The following is a 23,403-nucleotide window of genomic DNA, read 5'->3' on the forward strand; positions in this document are numbered from 1 at the left end:
TTAAGCATTCCAGAGAAGATGACTTCGCCTGGCCCCTGGCAAGAGCAGTGCAGTTCTGCCCGGGGCAGACACTTGAGAATCAACACAACAGGTCCCTCCTCCAGAAGATCTGCAAGAAGATCCAGCCAAGACCAAGTTTACTGATCACTGACAGCTGCAAAACTCCAGCGCTAGGGGGAAGAGAGCATATAGAATTCACGGGGTCCCCACCCCGATTGTTTAGTCCTTCCATTTTTACTTTGTTCTCTTTCCTTTTCCCCCCATTTTTACGGTTACGTTCTACTCTTTCGTTGTTTTTAACACACACACACACACACACACACACACACACACACACACAGTTTTCTTTCTTTACAATTTTGGGATACACTTTCTTCTAAAAAACCAACCAAAACATACTCTGGATATAGTGTATTGCTCTGTTTTATTAATCTGTCTGTTTATATTCTCTCTTTTTTTGTCTTTAAAGTTTCATTTTTACAGTTACATTCTATCCTTTCATTATATTTATTTTGTACATAGAAGTTTTTCTCTCATTACAATTTTGGGATCCAGTTTTCTAACAAATGGACCAAAATACATGCTGGATCCAGTGTATTATACTATTCTGTTCACCTGTCTGACTAAATTCTTGGTTGTTTTTTGTTTTTCGGTTTCAAGTCTCTTCTGATTTGTTTAGTGCATATTTCTCTGGGATCACTGTTGCCATTTTAGTATTTTGTTCTCTCCTTCATCTACTCTCCTGTGGGCAGGATGACAAGATGGAAAATTTTATCTAAAAAAAAAGAGAACAAGAGGTAATACTGACTGCCAAGGACCTAATCAGTAAGGATATAAGTAGATGTCAGAAGTAGAGTTCAGAATCACAATTATAAAGATACTAGCAGGGCTTGAAAAAAGCATAAAAGACACCAGAGAATCCCTTTCTGGAGAAATAAAAGAACTAACCAAGTCAAATAAAAAAGGCTAGTAATGAGATGCAATAACAAATGGAGGCTCTAACAGGTAGGATAAATGAGGCAGAAGAGAGAATTAATGATACAGAAGACAAAATGATGGAGAATAAAGAAGCTGAGAAAAAGAAACAAATACTTGATGAGGGGAGAATCCAAAAGACAAGTGATAACATAAAAGAAAACAATATTACAATACTTAGGATCCCAGAAGAAAATCAAAGAGAGAGGGGCAGAAGATATACTGGAGCAAATCATAGTAGAGAACTTCCCTAATCTGGGAAAGGAAACAGGCGTCTGAGTCTAGGAGGCACAGAGAATCCCCCCTACCCCCCATTAAAATCAATAAAAATAGGTCCACGCCCTGACATATAATGGTGAAACTTGCAAATCTCAGAGTCAAAGAGAAAATCCTGAAAGCAGCTTGGGACAAGAGGTCCATAACCTACAAGGGTAGAAACAATAGACTGGCAGCAGACCTCTCCACAGAGACCTGGCAGGCCAGAAAGGACTGGCATGATATATTCAGGGTGCTAAATGAGAAAAACATGCAGCCAAGAATACTTTATCCCGCTAGGATGTTATTCAAATAGAAGGAGAGATAAAAAGCTTCCAGGACAAACAAACTAAAAGAATTTGTGATCACTAAACCAGCCCTACAATAAATATTAAAAATGATCCTTTAAGTGAAGAGAGCTCAAAAGTAACACAGACCAGAAAGGAACAGAGACAATATACAGAAACAGTGACTTTACAGGTAACACAAGGCACTAAATTCATACCTTTCAATAGTTACTCTGAACGTAAATGGGCCAAATACCCCAATCAAAAGACATAGGGTATCAGATTGGATAAGAAAGCAAGACCCATCGATATGCTGTCTGTAAGAGACTCATTTCAGACCCAAAGACACCTCCAGATTTAAAGTGAGGGGGTGGAAAACCATTTCTCATGATAATGGATATCAAAAGGAAACGGGCGTGGTAAACCTTCTATCAGACAAACTAAATTTAAAACCAAAGACTGTAATAAGAGACAAGGAAAGACACTATATCATAATTAAAGGTTCTATCTAACAAGAAGATCTAACAACTGTACATATTTATGCCCCTAACATGGAAGCAGCCAGTTATACAGGCCAATTAATAATAAAATTAAAGAAACATTGATAATAATACAGTAATAGTAGAGGACTTTAACATCAATGGACAAAGCATCTAAGCAGAAAATCAACAAGGAAACCAAGGGCTTTGAATGACATGGAGGACCAGATGGACTTCACGGATATATTCAGAACATTCCATTCTACAGCAACAGAATACACATTCTTCTCTAGTGCACATCGCACATTCTCCAGAATAGATCACATACTGGATCACAAATCAGTCTCAACTGGCACCAAAAGACTGGGATCATTCCCTGCGTATTTTTGGGTCGCATGCTTTAAAACCTTAACTCAATCACAAGAGGAAATTTGGAAAGAACTCAAGTACATGGAGACTAAAGAGCATCCTATTAAAGAATGAGTGGGTCAACCATGAAACAAATGAAAATGAAAGCATAATGGTTCAAAATCTTTCAGATGCAGCAAAAGGTGGTCCTCATGGTCCTAAGAGGGAAGTACATAGCAATACAAGCCTTTCTCAAAAAATAAGAAAGGTCTCAAATACACACCTAACTTTATAGCTAAAGGGGCTGGAGGAGGAACAGCAAATAAAGCATAAACCTAACAGGAGAGAGAAGTAATAAAGATTAAAACAGAAATCAATGAAATAGAAACCAAAAGAACAGTAGAAAAGATCACTGAAACTAAGAGCTGGTTCTTTGAAAGAAATAATAAGATTGATAAACCCATGGACTTATCAAAAAAAAAAAAACAAACAAACAAAAAAAAAAACAAAGAAAGAAAGAAAGAAAAAGGACCCAAATAAATATAATCGTGAATGAAAGAGGAGAGATCACAACCAACACCAAATAAATACAATTATAAGAACATATTATGACCAACTATAAGCCAACAAATTAGGCAATCTGGAAGAAATGGATGCGTTCCTAGATACATATAAACTACCAAAACTGAAACAGGAAGAAATAGAAAGTCTGAACACACCCATAACCAGCAAGGATATTGAAGCAATAATCAAAAATCTCCCAACAAACAAGAGTCCAGGGCTGGAAGGCTTCCCAGGGGAATTCTACGAAACATTTAAAAAACAATACCTATTCTTCTGAAGCTGTTTCAAAAAACAGAAATGGAAGGAAAACTTCCAAACTCTATGGGGCCGGCATTACCTGATCCCAAAACTAGACAAAGATGCCACAAAAAAGGAGAATCACAGACCAGTATCTCTGATGAACGTGGATGCCAAAATTCTCACCAAAATACTAGCCAATAGTATCCTACAGTACATTAAAAGGATTATTTACCACAACAAAGTGGAATTTATTCCTGGGCTGCAATGTGGTTCAACATCTGCAAATCAACCAATGTGATACACTACTTTAATAAAAGAAAGGACAAGAACTATACAATCTTCTCAATGGATGCAGAAAATGCATTTGATTAAGTACAGTATCCTTTCTTGATTGAAGCTCTTCACAGTGTAAGGATAGAAGGAATATACCACAATATCATAAGAGCCATATACAAAAAGCCCACAGTGAATACCATTCTCAATGGGGAAAAACTGAGAGCTTATCCCCCAAGGTCAAGAACACAGCAAGGACATCCACTCTCACCACTGCTGCACAACGTAGTACTAGAAGTCCTAGCCTCAGCATCAGACAATAAAAAGAAATAAAGGGCATCCGAATCAGCAAAGAAATTAAACTCTCATTCTTCACAGATGACATGATACTCTATATGGAAAACCCAAAAGACTGCACCCTAAAATTGCTGGAACTCATACAGGAATTCAGAAAAATGGCAGGATATAAAATCACTGCACAGAACACTAACAATGAGAATATAGCGAAATTAAGGAGTCATTCCTATTTACAATTGCAGTCAAAACCTTAAGACATCTAGGAATAAATCTAACCAAGGAGGCAAAAGATCTATATTCAGAAAACTATAGAACACTCATGGAAGAAATTGAGGTAGACACAAAGAAATGGAAAAACGTTCCATGCTCATGGATTGGAAGAACAAATATTGTTAAAATGTCTATATTACCTAGAGCGATCTATACATTCAATGCAATCCCTATCAAAATACCATCAACTTATTTCACAGAGTTGGAACAAATAATCCTAAAATTTGTATGGAACCAGGAAAGACCCCAAATAGCCAAAGGAATGTTGAAAAGGTAAACCAAAACTGGTGGCATCACAATTCCAGATTTCGAACTGTATTTCAAAGCTGTGATCATCAAGACAGTATGGTATTTGGCACAAAAGCAGACACATAGATCAGTGGAACAGAACAGAGAACCCAGAAATGGGCACTCAACTCTACGGTCAACTAATCTTCAACAAAGCAGGAAAGAAAATCCACTGGAAAAAGGACAATCTCTTCAACAAATAGTGTTGGGAAGCCATATGCAGAAGAATGAAACTGAGCCACTTTCTTATGCCATACACAAAAACGGACTCAAAATGGATGAAAGACCTAAATGTGGACAGGAATCCATCAAAAACCTAAAGGAGAACACAGCAGCAAACTCTGCCCTTGGCCACAGCAATTTCTTGTTAGACACACTTCCAAAGGCAACAGAAACAAAGGCAAAAATGAACTATTGGCACTTCATCAGGATAAAAAGCTTTTGCACAGTGAAGAAAACAGTTGACAAAACCAAAGGACAACCAACAGAATGGGAGAAGATATTTGCAAATGATGTATTAGATAAAGGGCTAGTATCTAAAATCTATAAAGAACTTCTCAACCTCAACACCCACAGAACAAATAATCCAGTCAAGAAATGGGCAAAAGAAAAAAAAAAAAAAAAAAAGAAATGGGCAAAAGACATGAACAGACATTTCTCCAAAGATACAAATGGCCAACAAAACATGAAAAAAATGCTCGACATCTCTCATTAGGGAAATACTAATCACAACCACAATGAGATACCACCTCACACCAGTCAGAATGGCTAAAAGTAACAAATCAGGAAAATGACAGACGTTGGCAAGGAGGCAGAGAAAAGAGGATTCTCTTACACTGCTGGTGGGAATGCAAGCTGGTGCAGTCTGGAAAACAGTATGGGGGTTCCTTAAAGAGTTGAGAATAGAGCTACCCTATGACCCAGCAATTGCTCTACTAGATATTTACCCCAAAGATACAAATGTAGTGATGTGAAGGGTTTCCTGCACCCTAATGTTTACAGCAGCAATGTCCACAATAGTCAAACTATGGAAAGAGCCCTGATGTCCACTGACAGATGAATGGATAAAGATGTGGTGTATACATATATAATGGACTACTACTCAGCCATCAAACAAAATCTTGCCATTTGCAATGATGTGGATGGAACTAGAGGGTACTATGCTAAGTGAAATAAGTCAATCAAAGACAATTATATGATCTTACTCAAGTGGAATTTAACAAACAAAACAGAGGATAGGGGAAGAGAGGAAAAAAATAAAACAAGACAAAATCAGAGGGAGACAAACCATAAGAGACTTTTTTTTTTAAGACACTCTTAATCATAGGAAACAAACAGGATCACTGGAGGGGAGGGGGGTGAGGGGATGGAGTACCTGGGGGATGGACATTAAGGAGGGCACGTGATGTGATGAGCACCAGGGTTATATAAGACTGATGAATCACTGAACTCTACCTCTGAAACCAATGATACATTATATGTTAATTAACTGAATTTAAATAAAATTTTTAAAAAGCTAAAATAATAATAAAACAAAAAAGGAGATGGGAAAGGGGAAGTGAGAGAATGGGGTTTCTTTCTGAGGTGATAAGAATGTTCTAAAATTAGACTGATTATAGTGATGACCTACACAATCCTATAAACATACTAAGAATCACTGAACTGTATACACTTTAAATGAGAGAATTTTCTAGTATGTGAATTATATCAATTAACTTTATAAAAAAACAGGAGCAACAATTCTGCAAACCAAATTTGACACTACTACTTTATATCTTAAAATCTGAACTCAACAAAAGTAGACATACGTATTAACAAAAGCAAACAAAAACAAAATTTAATGGAAATAAACTTTTAAGTAAACACTGGCATTTAAAAGCTATATTTAAGAAAGGTTTAGGACTCAGAATTTCTCTTCAAGGCACTTTTCAAGAGACAAACATAAGAAAAGACATAAAGGCTTTAAATAACTTCTACATCTATAACTCATTCAAGAGTTGGCTAAATCTTAATCCCTATTGTCAAAGGAAATCAAGAAAAAAAAAAAGAAACCTGAAGATACACATTCATTGAGTACAGTACTGTATACTTAACATAATTAAGGTAAGAAGTTCATTGATAAATGCTGAATTCCCTCCGAATCTTCAAAGGGTATTCTGAGTAATCCTATATTAATGATAAGACTAAAATAATATACTACATCTGATTAATCAAAGCTTAACTTAAACCTAAAGTAACTCTCTATAGTTGCAAAACATAACATTATTAGGGAATAATTTCAAAATGTTAAACTATGTTCTTTCAACCAACATTATCATTAATAAACCTGAGTATAACAAGATTACTACTGGACAGTTTTATAGGAGAAAATGCTCTTATCAACAAGCTCACTTACTGTTGCAGTTATGTCATCTTTCTTCAGCTCTTTTGGTTTGAGAAAGTAAGCGCCTATTGTAGATCTCTGATAGTTCCAGGTTGAACATGATAATTTACCTTGATGGCAAGCAATGATACTATCCCAGTCACTTTCACGAGCTTCCTCTAAAACATAATAAAAATCATAAATCACATTATTTTTCATTCCCTCATTATTTATAAAGCATATAATATTTATGTTATCATTAAGCACTAGAGATATGATTGATGGTTTACAGGTAATTTTAGATAGCCCTGAGCTTCCAATCTAACAAGAGATTCTGCTTAGAAAAAACTATAATAAAAAAATGATAGTATCTCATAAAAGCACTCAGGAAGAGTTTACTAAGAAGATAGGAGAAAAAAAAAAAAAAGAAGATAGGAGGACAGTAATAAATGGCTTCCTGAAAGAAGCAGTCAAACCAACAGCAATTAACAAGGAAGCAGGGGGACAAACAGGTCCAAGAGTATCTTGAACAAAATGAAGCCCAGCAAGTTAAGTGATGCATCTTCCTGAGAAGGATGAGTAGCAGGCAAGGCAACTGGGGCCACACATCACAAAAGTTGTCTTGAAAGCCATGTTAAAGAGAGGAGAATGCATCCTACAAGTAATAAGGGGAGTCTAAAAGATTTTTAAGCAGGTGAGTGACAGGATTTAGATGTTTTAGGAAGATCACTCAGGCTCTAAGATAAAAAAAGACTGGAGGGTGGTCAAAACTAAAGTTAAAAAAAGGAAAAAACCATCATGTGGTTGATACAACAACCTCAACTTTATTTGAACTTTATCTATGATAGCTTTCACTCAACAATCCCATCACCTACCTACATTTTCCTTAAAATCACTTCTTTGAATGAAACATTGCTCAAGTGATGTAGCATACTAAGACCTCAGTATATTTTGATTTTGATTAGAGATACACATTCTCCATTCTTACCATTTTAACATTAGTCATTTTCATTATACCAACCATATAATACAATAAGAAAGGTTACAAAATGGAATATCAAATACTGTTTATCAATAGGTCTTATAAAGAACAAATTGAAATTAAAAGGTAATAATTTCAAATTATAAATAACTTTAGAAAAAATAAATAACTTTAGTCTTCACATTGGATTTGCACGCACTTGCAAGCATTATTTTCAAACACTTGCAAAAACATTTTTTTAAATGAAGGAAATTTAAACATAAATAGTAGGAGAAATAAGAAAAGCAGAACTTCTTGAAACAAAGAAGTTACTTACCAGCTGCAAACTTTGTGATGGGTGGAAGCCTCACTGACATGGCATTCTGAAGTCCTTTCCGCTTGACTTTTTTTTTATTTATTAATCCTGGGGTTGAAGGAGGGAATATAGCTATGAACTCTTCCTAATGAAAAATGTACGTAACAGAAAGCTATTCCTTATCACAGAATTATAAAGTTCAAGATATTCCTATTTAAGTCAAGAGCCAAATAAAGATGTTATTACCACTATTATTTAATCATTTATGAAATTTAATGTATATAATTGCATAAGAAAATATAAATTGAAAAACAAAGGTAAAAATAATTTTTTAGATGGTCACATAGTCATGTCAATTAAGATAAACAATCAAATAACTATTTACAGTAACAATCATTTCATAATCATTTTATAACCAAACAGAAATAAAAAAACAGTGAGTTCCCTATGATGCAGTAGTATTTAATATAATTATTATTTTGTAATTACAATAAACTATGTATTCTTCTATACTAGTTACTAAATATTAAATACTGCAAGGTCGAAATATAATGAGCAAAGATCACACCCATAATACTAGCAAAAAAAGAAAATTAGCAAATTATAGTAAAATACATAAAATACCACTGAATTATCTCAAATACATAGGACCAACAAGAGGAAAACTAAAAGAACTTCACTAAGGAATGTAAAACACAACTTGAATGAGGATATATTGTATCCCTAGATGTGAAGATTCTTAAAGATAGCAAATCTCTCCAACATAATTTCAAGTATCACTTTGGATGATTAAAAAATGATCCAAAAAAAAAAAAAAAAAGACTTTGAAACTCATTTGGAAGTACATATATACATGAATAGCCAGGATAGTAGCTAAAAAGAAGGCTAATTATGAATAAAACAGAAAAACATTTTTAATATACAAAATCTTTCAAATGTTGGAAACAATGGGAAGGGATAGAGAAAAAAGAATAAAGCAAGCCCTTTCTGCAAAAAGATGGGACACTGCTTACTTTGATGCTTTCTCTAAGGTCCCTTCCATGTTTAAAATTGTGCACTCTAAACATGGGTCCAGTGAGACCACTGGTATCTTCTGGGTGGCAGGAGTATGTTTTTACCACCCAAAAAGTCTAATTCTTTTCAATAATCTTATAGCAGTACGTCAACCACTTCTATAGCAACACTGATCTTAAGAGTCTTACTACTACTCTTCTATACAGAGGTTTTTTAATTTTATCCAAGAAAAGAGGAAATTTATCAATGAAACTTCCTCTGGTTGTCTCCCAGTATCGAAATGTTTCTTTTATGACCAGCATCTTTATTTTCACCTAGCAAGTGACCTACCATGTCCCAAACTCTTGTTAAATTTCTCATGTATTGTGGAAAATGACTGAAGAGTTCCATCTTGACCTGTTGATATAGATAGAAAATACCTAGTCAAACTTCATCACAACAGTGGATCATTTGAATGACAGATCTTATAAAATTAGATTATTAAAACCTGAAGTTACAGTTTGGGACACTTTAAAAGGAGAGCTGGATTGCAACTACTTCATTACCATATTCACCTGTGCACAGAATGCCATTTAGTAAGAATAAAGGATAAAATGAGGTACTAATAATTTTCAGATTATTACACTAGGGAAGGGCCACAGTTTCAGAATCTGACCATCTGTCTCTGAGAATTGGTAAATAAAATAACACTCCAAATGAAGATAAATAATTTACAATGCTTCCTGATGTATTCCAAAAAAATCTCATTTCCCCAGATTTCCAAATCACTCTAAGGAGTATCTAAACTCAAAAATTCGGGATCCCTGGGTGGCGCAGCGGTTTGGCGCCTGCCTTTGGCCCAGGGCGTGATCCTGGAGACGCGGGATCGAATCCCACATCGGGCTCCCGGTGCATGGAGCCTGCTTCTCCCTCTGCCTGTGTCTCTGCCTCTCTCTCTCTCTGTGACTATCATAAATAAATAAAATCTTTAAAAAAATAAAATAAAATAAACTCAAAAATTCATAAATGTCAAACCTAATAAATATTAATCAAATTAAATTATTCTCAATAATTGTTTGAATAAATTAAAAGCACAAAGCAGAAACTCACTTGCACTAAGAATTTGCTGTCCGTTTTGTCCATAATATCTGATTTTGGTAAGGGGAGCACTATGCCCCATTCTGAATCTCAAAAGCCGACCTTCACCCGTGGGACCATCAAATATCCATATCTGCCAAGAAATAAAAAGATAGAGTTATTTTGCAATGTGTTAAATGATCTTCAAGCAGTGAGATCAACTTTCACATATATCAACTGGCACCGGGTAGTGCTTGCCAGGCTTCTGACTCTGGAGAGGGGGGCAGGGGGAAAAGATAAACTGTAACTGTCTCATTTCACTACAATCATGTAACCTGCTATGCTTTCTGTTTCATCTATAGCATTATCTTATTCCATTTTCCTTTCATCTTCTAAGCTTCTACAATAGCCTTATTATAATTCCAAGGATAGAAGCCAAGAAAATGATAATAATAATCATAATACCCTCAGAGCATTGTCAGCACCATTTGTGACAAGAAGTGGCTCTCTATGGAGAAATGTCAGCCCGGCAATTGCTGTAGAATGTGCATTTCTCATTTGATTGATTAATTTTTTGTCTTCTAGATCCCAGAGTCCAATGTGGCCACACGGGCTTCCAGCTGCCATTATTGGATGACCATCTGTTACCAAAAGTAAAATACATTAAAAAAAAAAAATGCACCATAAAACAACCAAACTTAGTAATTCTTCTCTCCACCTTTTTAATCCATACACATAGAGTTAGAAAAGACTACCTACTATTAAACTATTCTTATTCCTTTGGCTATTTGTGATGTAATATTTCACTAATTTCTTCCAAATATATTAAATTGTAAGAAAACAACCATTTGGAAAACTTCCATGAGCCTCGAAGTTATGCATTTTAAATGTTAATATTTATCAATAAATTAAAAGTTACCTGTGCGAAATGAAATCGAAGTAATAGGTCCCCAGTCTTGACGAAATTTCATTAGTGTTTCATCAAATTTAATGTTGTGAATGATAACCTGACCTGATGTAAGGCCAACAGCAACAACATCCACAGCTGGTGCCTGAAAATTAAATTACTCAGCTTTTTCTTTTCTTTTCTTTTTTTTTTTTAATTTTTATTTATTTATGATAGTCACAGAGAGAGAGAGAGGCGCAGAGACACAGGCAGAGGGAGAAGCAGGCTCCATGCACCGGGAGCCCGATGTGGGATTCGATCCCGGGTCTCCAGGATCGCGCCCTGGGCCAAAGGCAGGCGCCAAACCGCTGCGCCACCCAGGGATCCCAGCTTTTTATTTTCTTAATCAAAACATCTTTAATAATCCTGATGTTAACAGTTATTACTTGTGTGTTATTGAAACAAATCATGGAATATCCTCCGAAGGATGGCAAAAAAACAATATTACCATTCTAGCATACTTTGATTGCTATTTGCATGTTTTAAAGAATGATGTTTTGAAGTTACTTTCCAGTTTCAAATATGGTAGCCACCATCAACCTCCTTACCACTAAAACATAGTTGACACAGAAAACAACTATAAAAGAAAAATAATCTCCTATATATCACTACAGATCATGAACTGGATGGAAACAGAAAAAAAGAGACAACTCTTAGAAAACATAACATAAATGCCATAAAAGGCCAACTATAAAGAAAGTGGAGAATTATTTATCCAAGGAAAACAGGAAATGCCTATAAATACGTTAAAAGGCAAAAAAGTTTTACAATTAGTCTGTTCCAGCTCTAATATTCTATGACTATAATCTTCGTTTTATACAATGGTCTTACAAACAGGCTCCATAATAAAATTTCTCTATTTTAGCACAGAAGATCAATGTCCCACACTATTACAGAAGAGAATCAATCTCAACATTTTATTAATTTACCATCAAGTGACTATTATGCACTAGACCCTGGGGATACTAAAACAAGTTTTTGTTTTGTTTTCTAAAACAAGTTATGACTCCTTGTCCTCAAGGTACCTAATCATTAGATTGCTTTACTGAACAACTAACTCATCTCTATCATCTCTACTCTACACAAGGCCCTGGACTACAAGCTTGCAAAATGATTGGTAAACACAGTCCCATACCAACTATATGGTTAGAGCCTAATTCCAGGCAAAAAGATTTCCACAAATGTTTATAGGCAAAGGCATTATTATTTGTTTTCAATTGCATTTCCAAAATACTATTTTTAGGGTAATATTTATAAAAATAAGCTGGTTCTGTATGTTATTTTTGTCCTCAGGTCTAAAAATATGGTTGACTTAACAGAAAAATACTTACCTGCTGGAGAGCTGTTACTCCAAACTTCCATCCCTGAAATGTATATAGTAGTTTACTACAAGAAGAAAATAGGTGAAAGGTTTTAATTTTAGGAAAACAAAATCTACTACATATTAAAAAGTGAAATAATAGAAGACATCTAAGTTATTACTCTGCCCCACACTATTCTAAGTATGCATGTTAACTTATTTAATACTCAAAAAAAATACAAGATAGATACTATCACCATTTTTCAGACACAGAAACTAAGAAACTTAATTTATGTGACACAATCAAGCTAAGGTTATATGGCTAACAATTCAGAGCCCAGACAGACAATTCCAGATCCAATGCCCCATGCTGCTAGTAACTATTATACTATACCAACTCTGTAGGAAATAGAAAAAAAAAAAAAAAAAAAAAGGCTAAAATCCATTTTGCATTACAGATCATAAAAAACCATCATACTCTGTAGAAAGATCTCTAGGAAAATATTACAGAAAGGATTATAACTATGATACAATATAATGTATCATATATATGATATAATGTATCATATAATGTTGTAGAACTGCTGCATGACAGTAGTGATGGTGCTCTAAATTTCAGAATCAAGCCACAAATGATAAATAAGTCCTTGAAGAAACAGATATTCTGAAATTATATCAATATTCAATAAAGTATTAAATCACATAGTAAATTCAGTAAGTGGGCACAAATTAGTTTACTCAATGATTACCCAAGGGATACTTAATGCATAATAGTCTAAACATTACATAAAGAGTCTCAACAGATAAAATTAGGGGCAGAGAAAATATCTCTCAGTCATTATCACTAAGCTGAGCACAGAGTAGATAGCCAATGTTATTTGTTAAACTAAAAACACGGATTTAAAACCAAGAATTAGGGATGCCTGGGTGGCTCAGCAGTTAAGCACCTGCCTAGAACTCAGGGCGTGATCCTGAAGTCCTGGAATCAAGTCCCACATCAGGCTCCCTGCATGGAGCCTGCTTCTCCTTCTGCCTGTGTCTCTGCCTCTCTCTATGTCTCTCATGAATAAATAAAATCTTTTTTAAAAAAAATAAAAAATAAATTTTTTAAAAAATCTAAGAATTAGGATAAACCTCTAATAATCTTTTTTTCCTTTTCAAATTTATAAGGGCCTTAAAAAGAACAATTTGGATGGTAAATATTTGTCTTTTTAATGCTATACAAAAACTGAGCTGTCACATTTTGCTCCAGATAAATGTTTAAGTAAGAGGTAGAGGTTACTCAAAACCATTTATCTAGCCCTCTAGCTAATTTTACCAATAATATAATAGATGTCCATCAAGTTTGTGGTTGGTAACAAATGTACTTTTACCCTGAAAATGATTCCTAAATGCTAATACTAAATTAACACTGACCTACTTTGGCTTCTTCAAACTTTTCAGTTTATCGAAAACTAGATGCTGTCCAGCATAATTATTTTCTTAACTTACCTTGCCAGAGTCATCTCTATAGCTATACGGACTCTTTACAGCAGATTAGGGCTCTAAGTATATACTTTTCAATGGGTATTATGAAGCTGCCCTGTGTCAGGACCATGTGCCACCTTTCACATGTCATGAGTAACAACTCCAAAAGCAGATATATTTATTGAAAGCCCTTCAAGTAAACATATAAAGTCAGGGAGAACTGAATGATTTAAGTATGCATTAGGGAGTAATAGATAAGGATAAGATGGGAACCACTCACGTTATATTCTAAATAACTTACTTGGATTTTATATTCCACAGCTGTAGGGTTCCTTGTTCACTGCCAAGAAGTATTTTATTCAAGTAGGTACTTGGGTGCAAAATTGCAGAAATTTTAAATACTGATTTATCAAAAGTCAATTGTAGGTATTCCTCTACAAAAGTAAAAGTTACAAATAACATGTAATTATTTTTCATGTACCTGTATATTTAATCCTTAACGTAAGTCTACCATATAAAAAATTTATGTCCTAATATAAACCAAAGACTTATATACTAACCTATACACATTCCTTGAAAAAATTAAACATGATGAGGAGCAACTTGTAACTATAACAGACTGTCAAAAATTTTTCTAAAAGTTCTGATATCAATACTATTAAAAATTTCACTCACTGCTAAACTGGTTTACAGGAATAAAAAACAAGGATTAAAAGAAGTGACTTTAGGCATCAGCTTTGCCATATTTCTAATTTGATCAAGAGACAGAGTGAATATTCTAAGTGAAGTGCTTATACTGAGCTCTCAAAGACGGACCACTCAAAGATGTAAAAAGAAAGAGGCAAACCCTGGCGAAACTAAGAATAGTGCTTTTCAAACATTTCCATTGAGCCTGTAATAGATGTGAGAAAAAACTTACAGCCTTGTGGAGTAGAAAATAGTAAATCTAGTCATTTTTTGAAATCTTACCTATATTTAAAATTCTTACATGTAAATTTTTATTCCTACTTCATAGTTCATGCATGATGAAAACTATTTTTCACTGAATTTTCCCCAAAATTTGAGTATCAAAGGTAAATTTCATTTAATTTTTAGTTTAGCACACTGCTTCACTTTCCCAGAGACATTTGTCTTCAGTTTAAAAAGCAAAGAAAATGATGAAAATCATTTAAACTTTATAAGATCTTTGCCTCTATTTGCAAGCAATTTTACTTATAACCAATATAAATAGCTCCCTGAAGACACTGGTTCAATGAGCTGCTCTAATAATAAAAAGCTAGCACCAGCAACAACAGAAAGCCTCCTGGACTATAAGAAACCAATTCTCTGACTTTATTAAGACCTCTTAACATCCATCTGCACAAGGACTACTTCAGGAATTCTGCTCTCTTACCTGGGCAAAGACAGAACAAAGAAGGTCTAATTTGAAGAACATGGATTAACTCCCAGGAGAGCAATTTTTACTAAAAATATACCTCATAGAACCATGGGTTAAACAAGAGGTAATATAAGCTAAAAAATATAAACAGATTTTAAAAACATAAAAGCTTGAATTCATGGGAGAGCCACAGTCCTTTACTGTGGATATTCTGGGGATAAATTCTTTGAGGGTAACACCGTCCTACAGACATAGCTCAGGGCCACCGTAGAAGAGTATCACAGTTAAAGGACATGGATTCATATTCTCAGAAAAAAGATGGGTTCTTTTCTTCAGATTATAGGATCTTAGTTTACTACTATAATCTCCTTTACTGAAAGTTGAAAATACGAACTAAGAACATATACCAAAATTCACTCCACAAAGAAAATAATTAACATGTCCCTAAACTTGGAGAACTGCAATAGAAAATGTTTTTAGCTGAGAGAAACACATTAAGCAGGTTATAAACGTGAGCTCACTGGCTGACTAAAACTTTATCCATTTTTTTTACTTAAAATCTTTTTCCTAATACACATTAAAAAGTCTAAATTTTTTTCTGATTACATGTGAAACCTTTGACATGGAAGTTGTGTTTACATACCTTTTTTTTTTTTTTAAGATTTTATTTATTTATTCATGAGACACACACACACAGAGTGAGGGGGGGGTGCAGGGACACAGACAGAAGGAGAAGCAGGCTCCATGCAGGGAGCCCAACGCAGGACTCGATCCTGGGTCTCCAGGATCAGGCCCTGGACTGAAGGTGGCACTAAACCACTGAGCCACCTGGGCTGCCCTACATACGTTTTTAATTTTAGCTTATATATATACTACCCACCAATTTAATGCAATAAATTAGTTCATTCTTACCTTCTGAATATATGTGCCAAATAATAAGAACGCTGTCGGTATCAACCGAAATAACATGATCCCCAAAGGGTTGCAAAAGACGGATCTCTGCCTTATGACCCTTATAGGTGTGTACTACCTACAATGTCAAAGTTCAAAAGAATTTCATATTATTACTCATTCACCATGTAATATTATTCATATTAACCAAAAACATGCTAATCCTAAAGATGCTTATGCTGAGAAATGAGGTCCAACTTTTGACTGTCCAAGGTTAGATTAACAGATAGCAAGGAACCAGGCATTTTCACCTGCTTCCTCAGTCAGTCCAATAATAAAGAGGCATGGAGTAGAAACACCGAAATGAGACCTCTGAGCTTATGGAGGACGCATCCACACAGCTGGGTCTTTCACCTGATCCAACCAGCACAACTCCATGCATCCTAATATAGTGGTTATGTTCTAAAAGGCTGACCATTACAGACTCCATCACCAGCTGGCTTCCAGATGATGGGGGAGATAGAGCACTTCTTCTGCATAGCTTTCTGTTTAGACAGAGATCCTTATCTCTACAGCAGCTAGATCCCTCAAGAACTACAGCCATGGATTCAGTTCACACCATGGATTCAATTCACACCATGGATTCAGTTCACACCAGGGTCCAGAAACACTATTTCTTCTCCTTGTCCTTCTGACCCTAGATTCCTACAGTTAAGTCTCTGATGCCTTGCCACCCTTATTTCCCCGCCCCCTTCTCTATATATATAGACAGGGAAAACTACAAACTTGAGTATTTGGAGGGGGGGCGGGCAAGAGGACATTTTCCCCGACTCTCTAAAAATCCAAACAAGTCCCATTAAAGCACTCCACAGGTAAACCACCTCCCTCTGCCACAGACAGTGATGATGGAGGACTCTGGGAACAAATGTCAGTCCAAGTCAGGACTTCACAAGTACAGTGACTCAATTACTTGGCTATTTAGGCAGCTCTACTACTACTTTCCCTTTCATTCTGGGCCACCAGAGCCAGGTCATCTCTCAAATCAGTTGTTCCAGGACAAACTTAGAAGCCAGCTGATAGATTAAGACTAGAAAAGACCAGGGTACGAGAAAGAAGCTAGTTTTCTCTCCACAGAAAACAAGCATTTGGTTCTTAGAAAAGGAAGTCATGGGTTGAGTTGTTTATAATGAAAAAGTCAATCCACATAAAATAGTGGTATAAATATGAAACTCTTGAGGGAAAGCATTTTCAAAGGCATTTCCTAAATCCTATTTCAACCCAATATACAAAGTAGAGAGCTCAAGAGATGGGACCCAACTGGGCAAGAAAAGTTTGAAGAAGCTGCCCAAATAATTCTGATGTTCATCCATGACAAATAAAACTGAACTTAAGTACAAGTTTTAACTAATTTTGAGAATTTGATGACATCAGCTTTCTCCTCTTCCAGAAAAATAAATGTTTACATTAAAAAAATACATGTCCAGAATGTCCCAGATGAAGAATGCCAACAATAAAGTTTCTTCTACTTTTATGACAACTATTGACTGCAAAGGACAATTTAAATAGTTCAGTGATACAAACCTCTTTATTACGGGCAAATGCAGAGAAAACATTCCCATAAGCAGCAAAGACTAGCCTCCCATCAGCTGCCATACAGCAGATATCCTGTGGAAGAGAGTTACCTAGGTAAAGAGAAATATGAAATAAATATGAAATTTTAAAATCTTGGCACAAATAGAAACCTCAATACACATAGAACATTTTTCATGTCTAAAATTTTTAAAAAATGTAAATGTGTGTATATATAAGTAAAAGCTGAGAATCAGGATAAACTTGACTTTAATGTTATTTTATGCATCTAATATTAACTACCAGATTGAGAATATAAAATCATCTTGACCTTCCCTAAGAGAGTTAATGTATAGGACTTACAGACATAAAAACAATCCTAAAGAAATGAGAAGCTTTTTGAGGTTTTATGGAAAAATATCCTCACTTAATATAAAAAAACTGGCAGACAGTCATCCACCTTTCATATAAATGCCTTCAGGAATATCAAACTAACAACTCAAAGAAAATTTTTAAAGTTAATCAAAACCTAGAACCCTATTTAACTTGATCTTTTGGAAAAACCTCAGAAAAACTCTATGATACTCTACCTTCTGACCTTAAAGTGAACAATACGGTATCTATTCAGTCTCCAAGGTAAATATGCCTATCATCTCTAGCCATTTCTCAGAGAATATGATTTTTTCACTCCTCTCTATCATGGTCACCCTGGCCTTTTCTTTTTATTACCTGTTTTGGGAAGAGAGTTAAAGATAAAAGATTGTTTCAAGTATTTTTCATGCTGCATATTCCACTTCCCAAATACTACTTTTATAAGTTTATCATTCACTTTGTATTCAACTTAAGTTACAGTGCCCTTCTTTGCCTTTTATAATCTTTTTTAGATTTTCTGTTTATCAGACTTCTAAAAATCCTGTTTCTGTTACAGTGATCATATTTGATGGTAAAACTACTCTCTCAGCTCCAGCAAGCCCTTTATTCTGTTCTATAGTTTCCAAAAAAATAAATGCTCCTTCTATTGGAAAAAATATCAAAATGGAGGAAAAGGGAAAACTCTTCCTTACAGTAGAAGGAATGGAATCAGAAAATCACTATTTGGTAATCATCATTAAAATAACTGGTTCCAGCAAGAACCATCCCTAAATGAGTAAAACTTTGAAGAGTAATAGGGTATTGATCAGTGGATCTTACCACAAGATACTTATTAATTACAACAGCTAAAACTTTAAAATGGAGCCACCTGACAAATGTCACCTTAATAAAATGATCAGTTATCACTGCCAGGAAAAGAACTAACCAACAGCATATGCCTGCTGATACGATTCACTGAGAATTCTGCATTATTTCTATGTTCTTCTTGCCACAGGGCATAACCTGAATCTAATCATGAGGAAACATTAAAAAAAAGTCCAATTGAAGGACACTCTAAAAAAGAACCCATATTCTAAAAGTGTCAATGCTGTGAAACACAAATTTAAAGACACTCAAGAGACAGGACAACTAAATCCAACATATGATCCTACCCTGGATTCTTTTTTTCACTATGTAAGTTTATCAGAACTAAATACTAGATTTCTTATATACTCTGAAAGTCTTAAATTAATGTCAACGTTTCTAAGGTTTTTAAAAGACATCAAACGTATAAATTCAAAAGAGTTTACACTTACTTACTGCAACCAGACTAAGTTTCTGAACCTGTTTAAAAAAAAAAAAAAAAAATTAGAATGTAATTGCTTTTGTTAATGAAAACTGAACACCTGAAAACTGAAATATAATCTCATACATAAGTTTGCTATGCTATCTTTCGTCAAAAAGACACTTACTGATCCTAATTTTTCATTATTAGAAAAGCATATTTTTTCAACTATTTCATCAGGAGTACTAATGGAAGGGATAGGCAAACGTTTTCTATAATGAGTCATACAGTACATATTTAGGGATTCGTAGGCTATCTGGTCTTTCCTGAACTGCTAATAAAACATGAAAACAACCACTTATAAATAAATGTGTATGGCTCTATTCCAATTATGAATACAGAAATTTGATTTTCACGTAACTTGTATATGCCATGACATATGACTTTTTTTTTCTGACTTTTTCCCAAGCATTTATAAATGTCAAAACCACCCATCTCTGAAGCACAGAGCTCGGAGGGGTATAAATGGAAATTCAAATCCCAGATCTGATAGGATCCTAAGATTGAAAAGGCCCTTGGAGGTCATATTAAATACCTTATTTTTTATTTTTATTTTTTTAAGATTTTATTTATTTATTCACGAGAGACAGAGAGAGGCAGAGACACAGGCAGAGGGAGAAGCAGGCTCCATGCAGGGAGCCCGACGTGGGACTTGATCCCAGAACTCCAGGATCATGCCCTGAGCCAAAGGCAGATGCCCAACCACTGAGCCACCCAGGCGTCCCATATCTTAATTTTTTAAATGGAAGTAGACGCAAGTCTCCATCCCATGACAAAGCTTAATTACACTGCATCCTACTAGTGTGCAAATTTTACTGGGGGAGTGTTATATTAGAAAAACACCAACATACCTGTAAAATAAATAAAAATGTCAGGAGTATACAAAAACAAATGGTGGGCAGCACTGGCTTGCAGGCTGTAGTTGGCTGACCCCAATCTTTGGTTACTGACCCAGCAGTAGGACCTGGACAGTTACCCCAACCACCCCCCGCCCCCTCCTCAAAGTCCCAACTATAAAATAAGAATTAAAACAGACTTCTGCCTTATGGGGTTATTAGATTAGCAGTAGAACAGTTAGAAAGGAGCTAGTCATAGCTAATGCCCAATAAACCTCAGCTGCCGTCACCAGCGCCACCTGCACCGTGGGCATGGCCCTCACTTTCCTCTTCCGCTACCCCAACCAGCTACCAGCAACCACCTCTTCTTACTAATAACCCCTTTGCTTTCCACAATCCTTCAAAGAAGGGTTGCAGCTCGGTTTCCAGAAAAAGTACTTAATTGACACTGGCTCGGGGCACCTGGGGGCTCATCCGGGGAGCGTCTGCCTTCGGCTCAGGACCTGACCCCGGGTCCTCGGATGGAGACCTGCATCCGGCTCCCTGCTCCTCCGTCTGCCTGCGTCTCTCCCTCTCCATCTCTGCGTCTCATGAATAAATAAATGAAATCGTAAAAAAGAGGAAAAAAAAAAAAAAAAAAAACACTGGCTGTCGGCCCCGCACATTTATTTGCAGATAAAGGGAAACAGCAACAAAGGTGATTAGGACGACTGACCGAGACAAGTTAAAGGAGAAAAACCCTCAACTCACAGGCAGGAGGGCCCGGGGCAGGTACCTTGATTTCTGAAACGGTTTCGGGATTTACAGCAGGGCGCTCCGGAAGGACCACCCGCACGGTAGAGAGAAATCGCTGCCCGGCTTAGGCCAGGAGGCTGGGGGCCAGACACTGCACGTGGGAGGACGGACGCAGGGGGCCTCGGGGAGGAGGGCCTCCCCCTCCCGCTCTCCCCCGTGGGGGCCTAATCCAGCCTGGGCCAGAGCTGCACAGCCAAGCGTCTTACGACTGTTTCTCGCGCAGATCTCGGGGTGTGTGTGTGCCTAGGATCCGAGTGCCTCACATGTACACCTTCAGGACACCTTCACAGGTGTGAGGGAACAGCCGTGACGTCACGGAACCGGGTGTCCCCGCGGGGTTCCCCCGCGGCCGCACGGCCCGCCTGGGCCTGGCCGGCAGCACGAGGGCCGACAGGGCGGGGGGGGAGGGGCTGACCCAGGGCAGTGGGAGAAGGCGGGGAGGGCAGGCTGACCCAGGGCAGGTGGGGGGGAGCGGGGAGCGGGGAGGGGCGGGCCTGGACGGCGCGGGGGCGCGGGGGCGCGGGGTCCCGGGCAGCGGGCGACGCGGGAGGCCACTCACGTCATAGGTGTGGAAGCTCTTGCCCACGCACGTGGTCACGAAGAAGCGGCGCTTCAGCGCACTGAACCGCAGCACGTGCGCGACGTCGGTGCTGAAGAGCCCCAAGGCCCGGAACCCCGCGAAGAGCGCGCTGCCCGCGCCGCGCTCCATGGCGGCCTCCGCGCCCGGCCCGGCGGAAGCGGCGGCCCGACCCCGCCTCGCGCGCCACACCGCACTTCCGGGGCCCCGGCCAATGGCCTCCGCGGGGGCGGTGCCCCGTGCGCCCGACAAACCGCTCCCCCGAGCGCCCAGGGCCGCGCGACCTGGGTTCCGCGCCACGGCCCAGGGCTGTGCCCCCGCCCCCGCCGATGGGAGGGGTCGCGCCCGCAGAGGGCGGTCGCGGGGGGGCCGACACGTGCAGCCACGTTAGGGGCCTGGTCACACCTGCAGAAAACCGGGACGGAGGCCGGCGCGGGCGCTCAGCGGAGCCTCCGCCCTCGGGGTCGCGGGATCAAGCCCCGCGCCGGGCTCCCGCGGGGACCCTGCCTCTCTCTGGGGGTCTCGGGAATAAATAAATAAAATCTTGAAAGAAAGAAAAGAAAGAAGGAAGGAAGAAAGAAAGAAAGAAAAGAAAGAAAAGAAAGAAAGAGAGAGAGAGAAAGAGAGAAAGAAAGAAGAAGAAGAAGAAGAAGAAGAAGAAAGAAAGAAAGAAAGAAAGAAAGAAAGAAAGAAAGAAAGAAAGAAAAGAAAGAAAGAAAGAAAGAAAGAAAGAAAGAAAGAAAGAAAGAAAGAAAGAAAGAAAGAAAGAAAGAAAGAAGAAAGAAAGAAAGAAAGAAAGAAAGAAAGACAAGGAACCCGGAGTGCCCGATTACCTAACCTGTGGAGGGTCGCTTACTTGACGGCCGTGTAGCAGTTTGAACTGGGGTCTGTCCCACAATCACATTCCTGTTCTTTAACCTACATCTGGACAGGAAGGCAAAAGTCTAAAAAATGAGAGCCATCCTGGAAAATCCAGTAGTATAGGGATGTACAGGAGCATGGGCACAGCGACAGATGATGCAGCACAGCAGCGAGCTCTTACGGGGAGGGTGGGCTGAGGGGTTAACTGGGTCAACAAGGGCCCCAGGTCGCCCCTGCCCATCAGTGGGCTCCCTTAGTTGCTTGCTCTTCAGCTGCCAGTGACCTGCGTGAATGTGCAGCGGGAGAAAGGACCAGCTCTCACTCTTTGCTTAGAGACGCCCCCCAGTTAGAATACAAGGAAATGTGTGTATAGTAGACCGTTGGCAAATGATCGTTTCCTATTTGATTCAACACACTAGGGCTTCACAATATTTAGGTACGTTAAGTCTACAGCTGTGCTATGTAGTCATTTCCAGCTTTTTAAAAAACGTTCAATAGGACGGTTTCTGAGTAGGGTATATAACAAAGACCATTTCTTTTTTTTTTTGAGGGTGACTCCATGGATGGCGACCACCAGCCTCCAAGATGGCCCTGCATGATTCTTACCTCCTGGTATTCAACGCCCTCGTTCCCTCTCACACAAAATAGGGTTGGTTTGTGTGACCAGGCTGGGTCGTAAAAGACAATGAAGGTATGTGGAGGCCGAGAAAATTAAGGCCATTCCAGCTCAAGTTTAACATTAGCACAAGTACAGCCATCTCAGGCCCCTGTGAATAAGAGCTGAACTTTACAGGAAAAACCACAGAACGCCCTTGACAGAGAGTCCTATATCAGAAAGAAGAGACAGAAAGTCCTGTGTTGGAAGGAAAACAGATCTTAAGAAACTCCCCCACCCTTTCCCCCATATCAGAATGAAAAAAATTCCTCCACCTGAAAACCCCCTAGACCAGCCCATAAAAACCCAGCTGTAACCTACCTTGGGGTCCAAGTCCCTGCTCCGCTGTGTTGGGTATACTTGGACCCAAGCTCGAGCTTGTTAATAAACCCTCGTGTACTTGCATTGGTGTCGGCTCTTTGGTGGTGTCTCAGATTCGCAATCTTG

At 37.8% G+C, this 23,403-nt stretch overlaps 1 protein-coding gene across 1 annotated transcript in view; it reads right to left on the reverse strand.

The window, feature by feature from the left end:
* The window catches only part of WDR36 (WD repeat domain 36), a 42,936-nt gene extending 21,329 nt beyond the window's left edge, over positions 1-21,607 (reverse strand). Inside the window, exons 1-12 of the mRNA XM_038532153.1 lie at positions 21,423-21,607; positions 19,204-19,231; positions 17,549-17,649; positions 15,989-16,106; positions 14,000-14,132; positions 12,263-12,317; positions 10,905-11,037; positions 10,451-10,626; positions 10,019-10,139; positions 9,260-9,325; positions 7,937-8,023; positions 6,672-6,817 (exon numbers count right to left, since the gene is read on the reverse strand). Of these exons, the coding sequence (XP_038388081.1) occupies positions 6,672-6,817; positions 7,937-8,023; positions 9,260-9,325; positions 10,019-10,139; positions 10,451-10,626; positions 10,905-11,037; positions 12,263-12,317; positions 14,000-14,132; positions 15,989-16,106; positions 17,549-17,649; positions 19,204-19,231; positions 21,423-21,572 (1,314 nt within the window). The 5' untranslated portion in view covers positions 21,573-21,607. The remainder of the gene's footprint in view (positions 1-6,671; positions 6,818-7,936; positions 8,024-9,259; positions 9,326-10,018; positions 10,140-10,450; positions 10,627-10,904; positions 11,038-12,262; positions 12,318-13,999; positions 14,133-15,988; positions 16,107-17,548; positions 17,650-19,203; positions 19,232-21,422) is intronic.
* Between the last annotated feature and the right edge of the window lie 1,796 nt (positions 21,608-23,403).

This window comes from Canis lupus, chromosome 3 (assembly GCF_011100685.1).
Source record: "Canis lupus familiaris isolate Mischka breed German Shepherd chromosome 3, alternate assembly UU_Cfam_GSD_1.0, whole genome shotgun sequence".
In the NCBI taxonomy this organism is placed as follows: Eukaryota; Metazoa; Chordata; class Mammalia; order Carnivora; family Canidae; genus Canis; species Canis lupus.